The sequence below is a fragment of the Anser anser genome (genome assembly GCF_964211835.1).
Source record: "Anser anser genome assembly, chromosome: 17".
In the NCBI taxonomy this organism is placed as follows: Eukaryota; Metazoa; Chordata; class Aves; order Anseriformes; family Anatidae; genus Anser; species Anser anser.
Window position 1 is genome coordinate 5,632,205 of NC_139738.1, and position 18,718 is coordinate 5,650,922.

The 18,718-nt window shown below is 45.4% G+C and overlaps 1 protein-coding gene across 3 annotated transcripts; it reads left to right on the plus strand.

Moving 5' to 3' along the window:
- Positions 1-27: 27 nt before the first annotated feature.
- CLCN6 (chloride voltage-gated channel 6) lies at positions 28-18,245 on the plus strand. Of its 3 annotated transcripts, none has more exons than XM_083803149.1 (23): positions 28-162; positions 757-816; positions 1,873-1,938; positions 2,334-2,399; positions 3,099-3,165; positions 3,567-3,673; positions 3,914-4,040; positions 4,672-4,739; positions 5,139-5,197; positions 5,878-6,010; positions 6,935-7,048; positions 7,290-7,456; positions 8,344-8,470; positions 8,829-8,955; positions 9,288-9,441; positions 9,532-9,691; positions 9,824-9,930; positions 10,222-10,408; positions 11,108-11,265; positions 12,095-12,251; positions 12,975-13,082; positions 13,309-13,434; positions 14,312-18,245. In XM_083803149.1, exons 1-23 carry the CDS (start codon positions 79-81, stop codon positions 14,390-14,392), a joined length of 2,610 nt encoding a protein of 869 aa, XP_083659275.1. In that variant the 5' UTR covers positions 28-78; the 3' UTR covers positions 14,393-18,245. The 3 variants fall into 3 exon arrangements, with proteins under 3 accessions (XP_083659275.1, XP_083659277.1, XP_083659276.1); XM_083803151.1 differs by lacking the exon at positions 28-162 and adding an exon at positions 170-571 and having other exon boundaries at positions 757-872; XM_083803150.1 differs by lacking the exon at positions 28-162 and adding an exon at positions 170-571.
- Positions 18,246-18,718: the final 473 nt, after the last annotated feature.

Genomic DNA, 18,718 nt, shown 5'->3' on the forward strand with positions numbered 1-18,718 from the left:
GCCGCCGCGGCGGGGGTCACGTGGGGGGGGTGGGGGTGGGCGCGGGCGGTGCCGGGAGAGGGGCGGTGGCGCCGCAAGATGGCGGGGTGCGGTGCGGGGCTGTGCTGCTGCTGCTGCCCGCGGTGCTGCGGCGAGCGGGAGAGCCGCACCCCTGAGGAGCTGGTACGGCCGCTGCCCCTGCCCCGCGGGGCTCCCCGCCTCAGCCTCTGGCGCCGCAGCCCCCGCTGTCCCGGTCCCCCAAAGCACCGTTGTTGGCCTCAGCTCCCGCTGGGCCTGGCAGCGCAGCCCCTGCTCCCAGCACCTCAGGCGGTGCTGCGCCTCCTGCCCGCCTCGGGGCTCGTCCTGCCCGGCTCAGCACCGCTCCTGCTGGGGGAGCGGGGTGCGGGGGCAGGGGCAGCGCCCAGCTGCCCGGAGCGGGGTAACGCTGCCCGTGCAAGTCTCTGGTCCTGTGCCCCTGTGACTTGATGTGAAGGAAGGGGGGACGTGGGCTTGGCACGCTGCTTTACCTCCACGCAGCGGCCCTTCACAACATAGTAACGTAATATATTCGTGCTGAAGGGCAAGCTTTAAGGTAAGGCCCGATATATAGTCACCCCAAAGTAAGCGGTGATCTGGTAAATCACACCCAAGCTTTACAACCATCAGTGGGCGAAGCCTTCCCTGATTTTAGCTTTGCTACCAGTGTTTGTGAGTGCCAGTGTATGCATTCATTCCCCTGATGTTTTTTCATTCCCATGTTCTTTGTTTGTTTTGTAGACAATCCTAGGAGAAACTCATGAAGAGGAAGATGAGATCCTTCCACGCAAAGACTATGAGGTGGGAAGTTAACTGATACCAGCTTGTGAAACTGACGTGGCAAGAACTGCAGACAGGTTTTGATCTGTTTGAATTTACAATGGGGTAGGCACTTAACTTGCATCACTGTAGCTAGGTTGTATTGGTACCAACAGAAATACCAGGAGCTGTTGTGCTTGCAAACACCTGTTGCTTATCATTTGATGGTGGCGTTTGTAGATTAACGCCTAGTGCTCTGAGTTTGCTGCCCAAGTCAGACTCTATTGAGAAAATGGATTTTCTGAATCTGTTACGTTGTTCCCCCATTTTAACATGAGTTTACAGGCTCTTATGGTCCTATGTCATTGTGACCGTGAAAAAACATCTGTAACTAGTTGGTCATTGTTGCTTTACTGCTGTCTGTGGTGTCATGCTGGCTCAAAGCAGATCTTATCTATCACATCCTGATTCTTACAGGAGACTTTTAATTTTTATGTGTCTGTATGGTGGCCCTGAGCTGTTCAGAACAGTTGCTCTCAGCATGGGTGTCGCCAAGTTGTTGCTGTTTGTTTTAACACCAACCTGTTACCCTTTGGCTTGAAAAGGGGAAGCTGATGTGGGTAGAAGCTAACGGTACTTCGTGCCTACAATGGGGCAACTATTACTTTTAATTTTCTCCTGTGATGAGGTTCAGAACCGGTGCTGCCTGTCTGGAAGGGAACTCATTTCTAGCACTCTTGCTGTAGTGAAGGATTAGATTTCATGTTATCCCCTGCACTGTCAAATTGGACACGCTTGAAATCTAAATCTGTACATTGTGACTTTAACTTAAAGTTGTATTAATCACTGGTTTAGTTCTTTCTCGTCCTTGGCAGTGAATTTTGGTCTGTTCTTTCACTTCCCAATTCTCCGAGTCAGCCTCTACTGGAAATATTTAAATGAAGTTGTTTACGGAAGTTCTTCTCCTACAATTGTTTGCCAAACCTGCTGTGGGGTTGTAATGACTTCTGTAATCTTTAACAAGGCCTTCTGCCCATAGCATTTTGCCCAGTCTGTAGCAGATGATTCTCTTACATTGCCCTTTTGGCATTCTTCCAGAGCTTGGATTATGATCGCTGTATCAATGACCCGTACCTGGAAGTTTTGGAGAGCATGGACAACAAGGTAAGATTTTTTTTTTTTCTTTCAGTGGCTTGAGAGCTAAAGCTGTAGAAATACCTTCCGCTACGGGAAGTTTATTTTTTTCTTCTTTATGGTAGAAATTCTCTAATTTTTTTGATGAAAAGAGTAAAAATAAGCGTAGAGATTGTAGCTCCCAGCATCTGTTCTGATCCTCACTTTCGGAGTGAATGGGGTGTTAAGCACTTCCATCTCTCTGCTTTCAGTTTGCTGTTGTCAAAGCACTTCCATCTCTCTGTTTTCAGTTTGCTGTTGTCACTATGTTCTGTTGATTTATCCCTATAGCTGTAATTCACTTGTGGAGCCCAAATCCACCTTTACCTGGTTTCTCTTTGTATGTTGCTTTGACTTGGCTTTTTAAAAATCCTTTTCGTACACAGAAAGCACGGAAGTATGAAGCAGTGAAATGGGTGATGGTTTTCGCCATTGGAGTCTGCACAGGACTGGTAAGCGTCATGGTGTTTGGGGAATGAAGGCACTTCCCGACACTAGGCAGGGATAATTTAGAAGTCAGTGGCAAAAGAGAAGAGAGGAGATACCATTCGCTGTCACGAAGTGGAGAGCTTAGTAGTTGGAGGTGGCTTTTGGGAATTACAGCATGTTGCTGATAGATTATTTTCCAGGAGGACTTTTTTTTGCTTTCCTTTCAGATCTTGCTGTGTTTTCTTTGCATAGTATTCTGGCAAATTCTTTAATTCTGTGTACAGGAAAACTTGTCCAAAGTTAGCGGTTAATCCAACAGGATGCCAGTTTACAGTTGAGCTGTGTTTGTTCTGTTTGGCAATACTTTCTTCACTGTACATGCTTGAAAACTAGTTTCGCTGACTGTATGCCTCAGTTAAAGTTAGCTTTTTTCCTGTATCCTGAAGTACGTTTTGGGTGTTTAAAAAAAAAAAAAAAAAGTCTACCAGTTTAGTATCCTGAAGTATATCTCTTCAGGAATAATTCTGGGATGGATCTGTCCAAGTGAGAACAAGGGAGGCAGAAGATCTGAGCTTTGTAAGCTACTTTACTCTGAACAGTGCTCTTGATTTCCTTTTCCTTTGTCCTCCCTCATGCATACCTCATGGTAGGGCTTGCTAGGAGGTGGTCAATGGTACGTGTATGTAGTAATTTCTGATGACAGGTCTGTCTTTTTTCCATAGGTGGGCCTCTTTGTGGATTTCTTCGTGCGACTCTTTACCCAGCTCAAGTTCCGGGTAGTACAGAGCTGTATCTTTTACCTAGCATTTGGTGTCCGGTTAGACTTGAGTGACCTTTTTCTTTCTGTTGCTCAGAACAGCTGACTCGTAGACATCTGCTGTCATTCACATGGTTGATTAATCAAGTTTTCAACTTGCTTATGTAATTCAGCTCTCGAAACCAAGGAAGTGGTTCGAATATCAATATATGGACAAAGGCTAATCCCTGAAAGAACGACTGGTTTCTCTTCCTTGTATGTTAACTCTGAGCTCTGAAAAGGAGACCTGTCTTCTTGATGGGTTGTGTCATCTGTCCTGGCTGGGGTAGGAAGCACAAACTTTGCTCCTGATGCCCGTGGGCCCCCCAGACAGTACCAAATGATTGCGTGTTGGTGGGAAGAATGTCGTTTCTTTCCTTGACCCTCTCTGCAGCAGTGGAAGAATGCACAGAGAAAGGCTGTCTTGCCTTGTCTTTGCTGGAGCTGCTGGGGTTCAACCTGACCTTTGTTTTTCTTGCAAGTCTTCTGGTCCTCATCCAAGTAAGATTTAAGTTTGCTGCTGCTCTTTACGTAGGCTTCCTTTGCTCTCCTGTGGTCCTGGACATGAAGTTTCCTTCTTGTCCATAGCACTTACTGCCCGAAGGCATTGTACCAACTTCAGAGTGCTAATTGATTTAGCTAAACAGTGTTTCTCATTCCCTTGCTGTGCTCTCCGACTGCGATATTGTCAGTCAGCTATGAAGTCAATGCAAGACAGCGTCAGTGTTTTCCTTTCTGCAGCCTGTGGCAGCTGGATCAGGAATTCCTGAAATTAAGTGCTACCTCAATGGGGTAAAAGTTCCAGGGGTTGTGCGGCTCCGGACAGTGGTGTGCAAAGCTATGGGAGTGCTCTTCAGTGTGGCAGGAGGTAAGAAGTGCTGCAGTGTCTTCGTCTTTTTGGGGTAAGGAATCACCGAAGGGGGAGAAATGAAGGGGAAGGGCGTGGAAAGTTTCTCTTTCGTTCCAGTGAAATGATTTTGGGCTGGAGCCAGGTTGTGAGCCCTGGATACATACAGGGAGTAGAAAAGTAGATAAGGCAGATGGATCAGGACTATCAGGGGAACAGATACTTTACTAGGTGGTCTAGTCAGAAGCGGCTCTTTGTGGCTCAGTCCAAGAAGGAGACCTGAGAATTCTCCAGAATGCATCATGTAGAGTAACCTGAAGGCTGTGCTGTAGGCAGAAGGGCATGGTAACCTGGAGAGTTCAGAGTCCTTGAAACAACAGTTTTTGAATACTTCCACCCACTTGGAGTGCAAAGTCTGTGCAAGTCTGTTCACAAACATCTGGGGGGGACACGGGCCAGCAGCTCTCTTCACCTTGAGAGGAGAGGGCGTAGCTGCCTGAACTCAGCTGAGGTTTTGGAAATTACCGAGATACTTTTATGGCCTGGTACAGGGAGGTTGTGCTATGCCAGGGGAGTGGTGAGCTGATCTCCTGCCGTTGTCAGCAGGGGAGAGGGTGGGGAGCATGCTGTCTCATCAGTCCTGTTTTTCCAGGTCTTTTTGTTGGGAAGGAGGGCCCAATGATCCACAGTGGTGCTGTCGTAGGTGCAGGTTTGCCACAGGTTAGTGCTGGCCTGGGTCACTGAGATGGGTGAGCTCTGGAGGCCGTTTATCCCTTTCCTGACTGAAATGCAGCGTTGCATTGGGTTGCCTCTTGGCCACAGTGCTGAGTACCACGCCTTTGCTTGACTACCATCCTTGGTCTCCTCCGGATGCCTACTCATAGCTCAGTTTGTTGCTAGAGGAGTACAGGGTGTTGGTATGTCTGTGCTAAGTGGGGCAGAAAAGAAAATGATTCTGTCTCCCACTGAGGTGGGAGTAGAGCTAAACATCTCTTGTAAGCCAAGAGCAAACTGCAGAAGATTGCGTAGAGACCAGCAGTTCACACCACTGCTTTGTAAGAGTACTGTGAGGAGAAAGTTTCCATCTCCCGTGTTCCTAAAGCTTTGCTTTCTGTGCAGTTCCAGAGCATCTCTTTGAGGAAGATCCAGTTTAACTTCCCGTATTTCCGCAGTGACAGGTACTGTAGCCAGGAGGGGGAGGGGGAGGAAAAGGGGAGAGAGAGGGTGGTGAATGAGCAGACTTCCTCGGGAGGAGGGTGGCTGCCTGGGATGAATCAGGTTTTTTTCAGTTTCTGTCTAGTACCTTGCAGTCTCATTCTGCTGGAGGACAGCACCAGGATACATAACTTGATTCTTCCATGCTACCCTTAAGGGATCCCGTCTCTGGTCTCCATGTTCATTGATGTTCTCTTGTACTGCTCAGCAAATCTCTACCCATTTAAAACCTTTAATCTGGATGGTTAAATGGCGTCGTTGTTGGTAACAAGCTCAGTTATGCACCTGGTACGAACAAGATAGGCTCCAGAGAAGGCTGGTCCACCTGCAAGTGAACAAGAGCTTGTCCTTCCCTCTCTGGAATTCTTTCAAGTGATGCTGGAGCACCGTGGTTTGGGATGTTTCCTCGTATGCGTAGCAGTCACGTAGTGCCACGGTGCTTTGCCCTGTATTGGTAATCTAGAGAGAGCATATGCTGCTGCAACAACTTACTGAAAAAATCACATCTGCAGTGGCCAGTTCTTCTCGCAGCTGTCACTCATGTATCTGTGGGATATATCAATAAACGGAAATGGTCCCTTACTTTGCAGAATCTAAGCATGTTCACAACTCTTTGCGAAGCTGACGTTGTTTTCCTCTTCAGGGATAAAAGGGACTTTGTATCTGCTGGAGCTGCTGCAGGGGTTGCAGCTGCCTTTGGAGCCCCAATTGGGGGTACTCTTTTCAGCTTGGAAGAAGGTTCCTCCTTCTGGAATCAGGGACTTACATGGAAAGTGGTAAGTAATGACTCTGGCTCTTTCTGTTTCTCTTTGAGCTGCACCTTGGGGAGGACTTATCTGTGAGGGCATTTGCATTATCCTGTGTCTCCTGCCCTGCCCTGGTAGGGAAGAGATTGCCTTCTCTATCAGTGCCCCAGAATTACTACAGATCAAGAGCAGAGGTGAATCTGGTACTATCTAGAACTGCCGGATAACTCTGTAGGTGGTAGATTTATTGTACCTGAAAGAAAAGGTTTTTGTACCTGGACCTTTGCAGCCCAGTTCTTTGGGAGCAGACAGAATTAAGCAGGTGCTGGACTTCTTTCTGCTGTCCTCTGCCTTGGGGAGCTGTATTGCAGCAATGCCCTGTGCCTTCTAGTTACGGATTTCTCTGCCTCGTGCTTACTTTCATGATGTAGATGGTTTTTCGATGAATGTATCACATCTCATGATGCTTCTGGCATTTCTCATGCCAAATGTCATGTTGATGGGATTCATCTAGTCTACTCTTTCACAGCAGGGATGAAATGAGCGAGGGATTTGCCAAAATTGCAGCTCTCTCTGAGCCAACGAAGACTTCAATTCCAACTCCAAACAAGCTGTGTTAGTGCCTTGTAATTGATTTCTAACTACAAATTAGCATCTGTGACAAAAAAAAAAAAGCCACTGCAGGAAATACTGGGTGAAATTCCTGACTCTTCTTGTGAGAGAAGCCAGATCAGATAGAGTAGTGCGTTCTGGCCCTGCTCTCTTCTGCAGCAGGGAGTGGGCACTAAAACCGCAGTAGGACTGTTTTCGTAAAGCTTGATATTCCATAAGCTTGATGTTCACGTAGCTTGATGTCCGTTGTCATAAATGCTTTGATCACATTGAACCATAAGTCTCAAGGAAGAGTCTTAATTTGGGGAGTTTTTATTTCTTCTAATTTTTCAACTTCCTTAGCTTTTCTGTTCCATGGCTGCCACCTTCACCCTGAATTTCTTCCGCTCTGGGATTCAGTTTGGAAGTTGGGGATCTTTCCAGCTCCCTGGGCTGCTCAACTTTGGGGAGTTTAAGGTAAGATTTAGTGCTATTATTTTTCCCCCTTCAATCTCCTGTCAGTTCAGTGTTTTTCTGGTTTTGTGGTTACATGCTTGTATTTGAGTAGTTGATGTTTAGCAGGAACATGTTAGTAACCTATGGCAGTGTTGTTCTGCTATGGTCATTGCTGCTGAAAGTCTCCTGCTATCAAGACAGAAAGAAGTGTTGGTAGGAAATTGCAATGACTAATGCTTTTCTTACATTTTTTTGCATGTAGTGCTCTGAGTCTGATAAGAAATGCCACCTCTGGACAGCTGTGGACTTGGGGTTCTTCATTCTGATGGGGTTCATAGGAGGCCTTCTTGGAGCCACCTTCAACTGCTTAAACAAGAGGCTCGCCAAGTACCGCATGCGAAATGTGCATCCGAAACCAAAGCTGGTCAGGTATTTGTGCTTTCTTGAGTTTGTGCGGGTGTGTCTGATCTGTGTTCAGTGCCCCAGTGCAAATGCATTGATCTGGAAGACCAGTGGGAGGGGCTGGTGGAAAACCTGTTCCTATTTGTTATTGAAATCAAAAATGAAGCATCCATGGAACTTAAATGAACACCAGAAACCAGATGTTACAATCTCTCTACATTTCTTTAATTATTATGGTGTTATAAGGAAAGCTGTAACCCTCTTATAATGGCTATGAAGAGAGCTCTTTATCATAGTGGCTACAGCTGAGCAAACTGGAGCTTCGTCTCCATGCAGGATTTTTGTCTTGTCCAAACAGATGTGGAAAGAATAGCTGAATCCAGCTTTTTTACATTATTATTATCTCAGATAATTAAATCCACAACTGAGCTCTGTGGTATTTAGAGAATTGCCATGTAATTCTGGAAAATAATGTCTGATGTAGACAGAATTCCTAAATAAGAAGCTCATTTAAAAAAAAAGTATTTCAGTAGCTAGAAAAGAAATATGAAAGACTATGCATCAGCCTGTCCAGTTCTGTCTAGACGAGATAGACTTTTTACCCTGTAAAAATACAGAGAACATCGTTTCCATGTGAACAGTCTCATCACCAAACCCTGCCCTTCAGGTTTTTATATGTGACTGTGTTCTGAGAGCAGAAATAGCGCCGTTTTGGGGCAGGCAATGAAAAAGGGAAGTTAACTTAATCCTGGCAACTGAGCCATAATTCAACTTGACTTGCAAGCTCCCCTGCTTCAAATATTAAGCTGCTGTGACTGCTGCTTCTTAGAACCATTTAAAAGTTGTGAAGAGGCTGGACTGGGTTACAGGTCTGAGTGCAGCTTCAGCGTATGGTTTCTGCTGTGTGCTTGCAGAGTCTTGGAGAGCCTGCTGGTGTCGCTGACTACCACGGTCGTAGTCTTTGTAGCCTCCATGGTTCTGGGGGAATGCCGGCAGATGTCTTCCACCAGTCACAGTGGCAATGACACTTTGAGCGTGCAGGTGAGGAATCTTCCATGAAGATTGTATGTCTCCTTCATATTGTTCCTCCCTTCAGAGGAGCACAGGCAGGTATTGAGCCTTGATGGCATGCAGTACCCACAGAGAACTTGAGTTAAAACCTATGGACATTTGTAGGACCTTAAAGTAACAACGAAAGCTGCGCTTTGTGCTTCTGTAGTTTGACAAAGCAGCTCAGACTGTGAATCAGGGAGCCTAATGTCTGCTATTGATATTTTGGTCTGAATATGTCAAACTGTGGGCGGACACCGTATACAGAAGGGTTACTCCTGTTCTGCACAAAGGCTAACATAGCAGGGAGTGGATTTTAACTGTTCATGTCCTTTGTGTCCTGCATCAGGGTATGTCAGAGGATGTGAATTCAAGCATCAAAACTTTTTTCTGCCCAAATGAAACCTACAATGACATGGCCACACTCTTCTTCAACCCTCAGGAGTCAGCTATCCTGCAGCTCTTCCACCAAGATGGTGAGTAGCTAGCAGACAATGCCTCATGCCATCCTCAGGCTTCAGAGCTTCATCTTGCTTGAAACAGTTTTGTTAAATGGACCACAAAGCTAACAGCCTCTTCAAGCCTTTATGGCTCAAGAGGACTGCTGGTACAACAGCTTAGCGTCCCCTCTCTGGGAAGAAAGGCCTGCTTTTCCTTTTTTTCCACTTATTCAGTGTTTTCATGTGTGTTTGGACTGGAAGACTGTTTTGAGATGGGTCTGCTGTGAGCTGAGGGGTGGATGGTGTGAGACTTACCATCTGTCCAGCAGGCCTTTTCCCCTCTAGTCATGATTCTTCTTGTGTTACAGGTACTTTCAGCCCAGTCACACTCTCCTTGTTCTTCCTTCTCTATTTCTTACTTTCCTGCTGGACATACGGGATCTCTGTGCCCAGTGGTCTCTTTGTGCCATCACTGCTTTGTGGGGCTGCCTTCGGACGCCTGGTCGCCAACCTCCTCAAAAGGTGCATTGAGTGTGTGTGAGAGATGTGCTGCAAATGCATGCTGACCTCTCAGTCAGGTTATTCTAATCTCGGGGCTCTGTCTTGCCCTAGCTACATCGGCCTGGATCACATCTACTCAGGAACCTTTGCACTGATCGGAGCAGCAGCATTCCTGGGAGGAGTGGTCCGGATGACAATTAGCCTGACTGTCATCCTAATTGAATCCACCAATGAGATCACCTATGGGCTCCCGATAATGATCACCCTCATGGTGAGTGCAGGGTCTTGGCTCTAGCTTCTTGAACATGTACTAGTTGTAAATCTCTTCCTTTCAGGGCGGTGATGAGCCAAGAAGTCTTGTATTTGGATCAACAACTCAGTACACCCTCTGTTTGTTCTGCAGGTAGCCAAGTGGACAGGAGACTTTTTCAACAAAGGCATCTATGACATCCATGTGAACTTGCGAGGCGTACCTCTCCTGGAGTGGGAAACAGAGGTGGAAATGGATAAGTAAGGCTGCTCCTCTTGGCAGGACTGTGGGTTAGAGTTTGTCATAGGGTTCTCGGCTCAGAAAGGAATGCTGTAATGGGGGGATGATGCGTCATGTCCAATGAACCTGGCTGCACCAACTGCTGTGAGAAGAGCTGAAAGTTGTGCATCAGGCCTGCAGCAGGAAAGAGGTGCCTGGAGCCCTTGCTGGGGAGGAGTGGACAGGTGGAGATCAGAGAAACGAATTTGTGAGGCTTGGGAAGAAGCTTGATGTGAAGCATGGAGCAATCTTGGGCTTTTCTGTTTCCTCAGACTACGAGCAAGTGACATCATGGAACCCAACCTGACTTACGTCTACCCCCACACCCGTATTCAATCCCTTGTTAGCATCTTGCGCACAACGGTTCATCATGCCTTCCCTGTCGTGACTGAGAACCGGGGCAATGAGAGGGAGTTCATGAAGGGAAATCAGCTGATAAGTAACAACATCAAATTCAAGGTAAGAAGTTGATTGTTCAGTAGGCTGAAAGGGTAAAGAGCTTGGTTGTGCAGGTAGAAGGTCCCTTCCTTTATTATCATAGAATCATTCAGATTGGAAAAGACCTTTAAGAATCATCTAGTCCAACCTTTAACCTGTACTGACAATTTTAATGTTGTCAATGCAGGATTCAGATCAGACATGAGCAATTACTAAAATACAGAGTTTTCAGAAATGCAATTTCATTCTGTTCTCCTGGTTATGGCAAAGGCAGAACAGTGGTCTGCGTTAGTATAGAAGCAAAACTGAACAGGACTTCAAGTAACCAGTTTAGTATAGAGGTGGATAAATCTTGGATTCAGCACTGAAGTACTGAACCCACTCTTGAGATCAAGAATGGTTGCCTAACTGCTTCTCTCCTTCACGGGAGGGGGAATGGGGAGAATGCTTTAACTTCCTGGGAAACTTGAAATTTAAGGTTGGAATAAGCCACGTGTTTGTGGCATACCTGTGCTCTAGCAAAAAGGGTGCCTGACTTCCTAAATTGCAGATTTCCTGCCAAAGGAGAGTACAGTCCTACTAGCTATTCTTACAACTACTGCGACAGCGCTAAGGAACACTTTATCTGGTGATTGAAAGCTACAAAAAATAATTTACAGTTAGTTACTCTTTGCTAATTGTTGACCTGCTTAATGGGTATCTGAAAATTGTTGTATCTAGAAATCTAGCATTCTCACCCGAGCTGGAGAGCAGCGCAAACGGAGTCAGTCCATGAAGTCCTACCCTTCAAGTGAGTTGCGTAACATGTGTGACGAGCACATAACAACGGAGGAGCCACCAGAGAAGGAGGATTTGCTACAACAGATGCTAGAGAGAAGGTGAGTTACTGGTAGAAACAAAGGTAGGGAAACAGGGTATTTCTTAACATTGGGATGTGTTGTGATGCTTTGTTCAGTCCTTGTTATTTCATATGCTGGAGGAAACGGTACAAGTATCCATGTTTTCAGGAGAAGTAACTTGTCAGTACCCATCAGCCAGTGCTGGGACCTAAACCTGTGCCTGACTCCTGGGCTAATGACTTGATGACTCAATTGTTAAATTTCCATCAAACACCTGCCCAAAAAGTATTTCCTGGAGAGGATAGAATACCTGGGGAAATGACTTGTCTTTAGAAATTAGTGCCCTCTTGTCCACAAAAACCTGAGGGCTCTGCAGAGCTCACTCTCTAAAAGAGAAGAGCTAATGACCTTGTTACCATACTACTTAATACCATCTTTCTGGTAACTGGGCTGAGTCACTGGACTTTTACTGCAGTTATTTCACGCAAAAGCCCAGTGTAGTTAATCAGTTTCTAACCTCCTGATTGTGACATGTACAGGTGAAGTTATGACCTGACACTCTATCACATGCTTCAGCTGTTACTAGAATCTGAGTAATTTGGCACTGAAAATTGCTTCAGTAGCAAGTGATCTGAAACTGAGAGTTAGGAGACTGTCTCCATTTTACTGCTTATATAATGCTCTGTATAATGGCACTTGACTGTTCTCTGATAGTTTGCTTGGAGAAAAGGCTTGCTTGTCTCTAGAAAGAATCCCTGAAATATTCTGGAGAAGGTTGCAAAGAGATGAAATAGCTGTTGGTTTGGAGGCTGGTGTGTGTGTCTCGTTAGGTTTAAGTGACTTACAATATGTATTCAATCTGTTGCAGATATACGCCTTACCCCAATCTGTACCCTGACCAGTCTCCCAGTGAAGAGTGGACCATGGAGGAACGCTTCAGACCTCTGACCTTCCATGGCTTGATCTTGCGTTCGCAGCTGGTCACCCTCCTTGTCAGGGGAGTTTGTTACTCCGAGAGCCAGTCAGTAAGTCTGCCTAATCTGGAGTTGTAGCAGACATCTCCACCCTCTGAGCTAAGCAAGTTGGGGATGATATTTATAAGCTGCCATGAAGAATTCACCTATTTTTCTATTTTAAGGAATGCATCTTTGCTTTAAAAGCTGAAGGCAGGTAATGTGAATTTTCCCTTGCAGCTCTAGAAGAAAGAGATTGGAATTTCTGTTTAAGGAGCCCAAGGAAAAGAGAACAGCTACCACATTTGGGGAAGAAAAAGCAACAACCAACAGAGTGTGCAAAGATGCAGTCAAAACTGGAGAATGGAGGGCAGATCTTAAATACAAACAGGGAAACCGGCAGCATATACTTTGTGTTCTTAATGTCATGTGCCAAGGTCTTCAGAGATTGGCAGCTGTAGTGCTAAGATCACTATGAGCATTTGTGTTTGAGGCCCAGCTTCCACAGTGCTATTTTGTTGCTGCTCTCCAGTGTTGAGTATAGATATTTCAGAGGTTGGAGAGTATATCCATAAATCTCTGAGCTCAGTGCTTGTATGGGTTTGCACTTCCATTGCTGAATTCTGAACAGAGATGTTAGGAATGCCTTTGCAGAAGTTTTGTGTGTGGGCGTGGGGGGTAGGCAGTCTGGGTAAGCACAGGGCGTTGGGAGGCATCATTTGCTGTGCTGCTTGCAGGCTGTTTACTCTCACGGAAGGCAACACATTGATTTGGTGGCATTTGTTTTAATTTCAGAGTGCAAGTCAGCCTCGTTTATCCCATGCAGAGATGTCAGAGGATTACCCTCGCTATCCAGATATCCATGACCTGGACCTCACGTTGCTGAATCCTCGCATGATAGTGGTAAGAGATGCACTGTGATGTGATAGTAAGACTCTGCCTGTCTACTTTAGCTTCCTTCTAGATTTGATGTCTGCCTGAGGGTGAATGGACTGGCAAACTTCTGGTATTTATTAGGAGTTCTTAACATTTCAGTGAATTAGAGCAGCTGTAGCAATTGCTTGTTAGTGATTCTTGGAACTACTGAAAATGCCTCTTGTAAATAACATCGTTATTTCTTCTTTCTTAGGATGTCACCCCATACATGAACCCGTCGCCCTTTGCTGTCTCTCCAAACACTCATGTGTCGCAAGTCTTTAACCTGTTCAGGACAATGGGACTCAGACATCTACCAGTTGTGAATGCAGTCGGAGAGGTAAGTCCGTATCTCAGTTTTGTCTTAGCTGAGTAAGGAAGCAGATGTGGTTTTTGCAATGCTTTCCCCTTTGAGAGAGTTGAGATCTGTTTTAACGTCAAACAGATACATTTTAATGGGATCAGAATGTGGTCTTAAGGCTCTGAAGCAGTTGATTGCTGTGACTTCATTACCATCCTTAATGTCCAAGTCTACTCCCCACCTTCACCCCAAAGGACAGGACACGCAGTCTGTCTCCTTTCTCAGGCTGGCAGCATGTGGAAGCTGTTACTGTCTTGCACCTTTTGACAGTCCTTGAGCTCATCAGAGGTCACTAATTTGGCTTCCCCTTTGACAGCTTTATTTGAGGCCAAGAGCAGGATTTCCTGAATGTTGGGCAGGAGGTTTTTCTTTTGGACATAAACTTGCATTCTGTTCTTACTCATAGGAGTAGAAAAATAAAGAAGCTTTTGAACGGTTTGTGCTTGATTCACTGTACTTATCTCTTTGCCATCTACAGTGCTCAGAAATAGTCAGTAGGTGTCAGTAACTTCCTACCAGCATAATGAGAAACTTTCCTTAAGCCTGAACAAGGAAGCAAAATCCTGATGATGATGATAATAGCCTGAGCTGGTCTTTCCTTATGAGGCAGCAATGCTTTTTCTTTTTTTGCCTCTAGATGTTCCTAATAGTAGGTATGTGCTGGGAGAGTGGGGTGTCTGTTCTGGTGAAACTTGAGTTTGAACCCACTGTAACTCTGCATTGGTTGAGAAGTACTTGAAGGTTCTCACGTGTTGTTTTTGGGTTGGAAAGTACAACAGCTCTACCACGCACGTCTCTTAGTGGCACATCTGTGATACTGACATATCATTTTTTTCCTTTTTTCTTCCTCTTTAAGATTGTTGGGATAATCACTCGACACAACCTGACCCACGAATTTCTGCAGGCAAGACTGAGACAACACTATCAGACCATTTGATGCCCCTGCCCCACTGCCGGTGTGGCTACCTCCCTCTTCCAAGCCTGCACACGCGCTCGCATTCTGCTTGGACCCCACAAGGCCCAAGACTTGCCGTTTGGCTTCTCACACGCATATCAAGCCTGGGGAGCTGGAAAACATCTTGCTAGCCAGAGAATTAGAGGAGCTGCCTGAGCCCGGAGCTGTTGACTGGTCTCAGGCACTTGGTTTGATCACTCTTGATCCAGGTTTTTTTTTTTTTTTCCTGTGCGCCCAGCCTTTCATGAGATGTTGTCTTGACATTATACATTCTGCTTTTTTTTTTGAGGCTTGGACAAAAGAACCATCTAGCTCCACTGTGTCCTATGCAGAGAACTGCAGCATCTTTTCCGTGTCTACCTGTGCGTTTGTTTCCCTCTTCCTCCCTTGTTCCTGCAACTGTTGCCTTACTTGTGAGAGAGGGGGTTGCTGTCAAGGCTGAGAGGAGATAATGAAGTTTGCAGTTATCAAATAGCTGCTTTGCAGGATGGCTTTTCTCAAAAGTGGTATAAAAAGCCAATTCTTTGGAAATGCACATCTCTTTGTGGGTGTTCCCAGTTGCCCATATTTTTCCACTCTGGCTTTCTTTTTTTTCCTTTTTTTTCTACTCCTTACATGGGAGTGTCCTTGCTGTGACGTTTTTGACAACAGCTGACTTCGGAGAGCATCTCAGAGAATCAGGAGTTCTGAACAGTTCAATTTAATTTACTGTTTGGATTATAAATGTTCAATACTTTTGCAGAGCATCTCAGAGAAGGCGGCTTTCTTTTTCCCTCTTAGCTGTTGTTACTCTTGTCTCCCTGTAAGAGACTCTACTAAGGTACTCAACTTGTGGTACTCCACTTTGTCACTACCCTGACACACCTGTATTTGTAGGCACGGTGTCCTTTCCAGCTATGGCCATAGACCAGGGAACCCCACTTCCTCAGAGCATGGAGAATTGTGGATTTCTGGAGGCAGTTGTAACTGATGCCCTGTCTCTGGTTTTCACTGAGTACCTCCGTGTTGTGAGAGGAGCTGGCGTAACTTTAGGCTGCCATACAGGAAGGATACTTGGTGCTAGTAACTAGCAGGCAGGATTATACTGCAGCTTGATAAGTGGGGCTGTCTGGCTTTAAAAACTCTTGGATAATGTTTGCAGCTGCAACGGCCAAATGTCTGTAAGGGTAAAATCAGCACTTAGGAGCCAGTTGCAGCCAGTTCACTGCTTTAGCAGGTACCATCCTGGCCAGCACCTGTATTGTTCCAGCAGGCACCTGCCTTTGTGAGTTTTGCATACAGATAACCCCGAGTGGGAAGCCAGCGTTGTGCCTCTGGGGACTGCAGAGCTGATTGGCTTGATAAAGCACAGAGCATTCTCTCAGCCAAGAGACTGGGCTAAGTAACACGGGGAACGTATCCTGGGAAAGCTTCTGCACAGCCTCCAAGCACTCCTGTTAACCTGTTGTCTGCCATAAGGAGCTAGCTAGATGAGAGCTGCGGCAGAAGGAAATCAGACACTGTTCCATCTCCTGAAATCGGGAACTCACCTATGTTGAAAATTCTCCTGAATAAGCGTAGCAGAATTGTGCTCTTTCCTTGCGCGTCAAAACACTACTTCTGTTAGAGCAGCCTCTTTGTGGAAGCTGACTGTTGCAGGGCAGTGCTTTGCAAGCTGCTGACACCTGCTACAGATAGGGCTAGGAGGTTTTGTGCCCAGGGCACCAGCCATAGTCTTGATGTAGGGCTCTTTAAGTCACAGGGGCTCTTTAAACATTCATGTAGTCTTTGCAGTCCAGGTAGTTGTGGGACAGATGTGTTCTCTGGCTGTGTTTGCAATAAACACAGATGAGTCACTGAATGCTCTTGATTTCTGTCCTGCAGATGAGAGAAAACTTGGTCTTATGAGCAGTTCCTGAGGCAAAATTTTAGGGTGGAATTGATCCTTGTCGTACAGGGCATAGCACAGTTCAGCTAGAAAATTTTTTAGCAAAGCTGTTCGTAAGCACTTAGATTTATTTATTTTTAATCTTTTATTCCTCTCCATTGACATCTGGAGGCCTTGTTTTTTCTTTGTGTTCTTTCTCTCCTGCCTTCTTATTAGGCCTTCTTACTAAGAGAGGAATGGTGGATCTTTGTTTTCAGGAATGGATGTTACAGCATTTCCACAAAGGAAAGAATGGGCTGTGGTACATGCACTAGCAGTTGTTGCAAGGGAAGCTGGATCCTTTGTTAAACATGGTGAGTGTCCAGGGCTTCTTGGGAAAGGACCTATGCTAAAGAGCAGAGAACACAATTCATTCTTTTTCTTACTGTGGAGCTTGCAACAACAGCTCGTCTCCGCCACTAAAGTTGTTTTGCTGGCTTCTGAATATCTTAGCTCTATTTCAGGTAAGGCATGCAAGCTCGTAAACTTTCTAGAGTAAAACAAAGGTGTTCTCCTAGAGCTAGTACCCACCTTGTGCCTTTCAATCTGAACTCCTTAGCTAGGACAGATGTAGCATTGTTCCTAGAGCACACAAGTCAGCATTGTCCTCTGCTTTTGACTTGCAAGTTGTTTCCCAGTTGGTAGGGTAAGGACGTTTTCTCTGGATAGACTGTGTAGCTGGTTTCTAAATGCCTGTGTTCCCTGAGCACTGGTTGTGCACTGAGCTGCCCCCAGGAACTTCCAGCACCCCTTTGCACTCCCTGAAGCTGGACTGTGGGTTTGAAATATGCTTCTGGTAACCTACCTTTCATTCAAAGGATTTGTGCTCTTGGGTAGTTACCAATTACAGGAATTCTGTTTGGGGATTTCAGATCCTTCTAGTGTGGAATTCACAATCCCATACTGTCAGAAAACCTCTCAAGAGTGCCCTCTCTCTGTGGTAAATCCTTTTCCTATTGCTTATGATGAGTGACTGCATGTGGAAGGTTCCTTCAGTCTGTGCACCTGAACCTGAGGTCCTTAGATTGTTGCCTTGAGCCAGTCATCTCCTGTTTTATTTGTGAACATGAGCTGCAGCAGTATATTTTGCTGTAGAATGTCTTACCCTTACTATTAAGGCCTGTAGTTAGGTGATCCAGGCAAGACAGAAAAATCTTGCTAAAGTTTGAGCACCAGCTGTGTTTCCCTGTGAGAGCTGGCTGTGAGCACTGTCTGCTCTGCCTGTGCATCTGTCTTATTCAGAACTTTCAGCTGGAAAACACGCCTGTGTCACTCCTTCGGTAAGGAATTTTTAACTAGTGATGGTGGGGGACCCTGTCGGCCTTTTTAAAGGGAAATCTGAGTGTGCAATCACCAGTTACGTAGTTTGCAGAAAGGAAGTTTCAAGTTCATGTGACACCTGGAGGTGCAGCATTTCACCTCTGACTGAAGACTGCTGCAAAGAGCCTTGAGTGGAATTAGTCCTGTTCTCACTTTGCTGGTCACTAAATTCCTTTCTAACAACGTGCTAGCTGCTTTTGTTCTGGCTACTTAGTGGTTTACCAAGGAACTTTTAGCATAGGTGCCTATAACCTTTTACTCAGAGCAACACTAAAGGAATAGTAACCAAGAACTGGATTAGTACTGATGGCAGAAGTTCGGGGTAATTATGGGGCACTCTCCCTGCCTCATGTTTTCCTGTGCAGTGTTAATTATGCAGTTTTGAATTAACTTACTGTGAGCCATTCCAGTGGTAGCAACTTACCTTTCCATTTGTTTTTTTTGCACTGTTTTTGTTATAAAATGATGTAAGCTAATTCCACAGTGTATATAAACTGTATTTTTTTTAAATTTGTATGAACATATTTTTATTTGAATTATGGCACTTGGGAAGTATTCATGTAACCATAACATGTCCGAGAGTAAAATGTTTGTGTGTCTCCTTCAGCACTTCAAGGCCTCTTCATATTTCTAGTGTTGTTTTATTTTTTGTCCTTTACTGTAATAAAACTGGTAGAACATTGCAATATTCAAGAACACGATTTGGGATAGATGAGTAGTTGCTATTTATAAGCTGTCTGGATCTGACAGTTTCACAGAAGGTGCCCTGAGGCTGGGCAGAAATAGAAGTTGTTATAAACCTTTAGGCTGCAACCACTCTAGCCCCTTGTTCTCTCACAACAAAGGGAAGGAATTAACAAATGTATGATAAGGAGATGAATTGTGCACACTGTGCTAGACGTGACTGCTGCTTTTCTTATCTGGGAACTCTTGCTTTCTGCCCTCCTGTAGGTAAGTTAATGAAAGATATTTAGAGTGTAGCGTTGCACCTCTTGTTTTACAGGTGATTTCTCCCAGTGTGAAAAATCTTGGTTTCATCTTTAGCCCTTATTTAGTTTGTGGTTATGCAGAAAAGAACCCGT

Coding starts and splice junctions, on each gene's coding strand:
- CLCN6 (XM_083803149.1), top strand. CDS start 79: ATGGCGGGGTGCGGTGCGGGGCTGTGCTGCTGCTGCTGCCCGCGGTGC. Junction 12,252..12,974: donor GTTACTCCGAGAGCCAGTCA/GTAAGTCTGCCT, acceptor TTTTAATTTCAG/AGTGCAAGTCAGCCTCGTTT. Junction 13,435..14,311: donor TTGTGAATGCAGTCGGAGAG/GTAAGTCCGTAT, acceptor TTCCTCTTTAAG/ATTGTTGGGATAATCACTCG.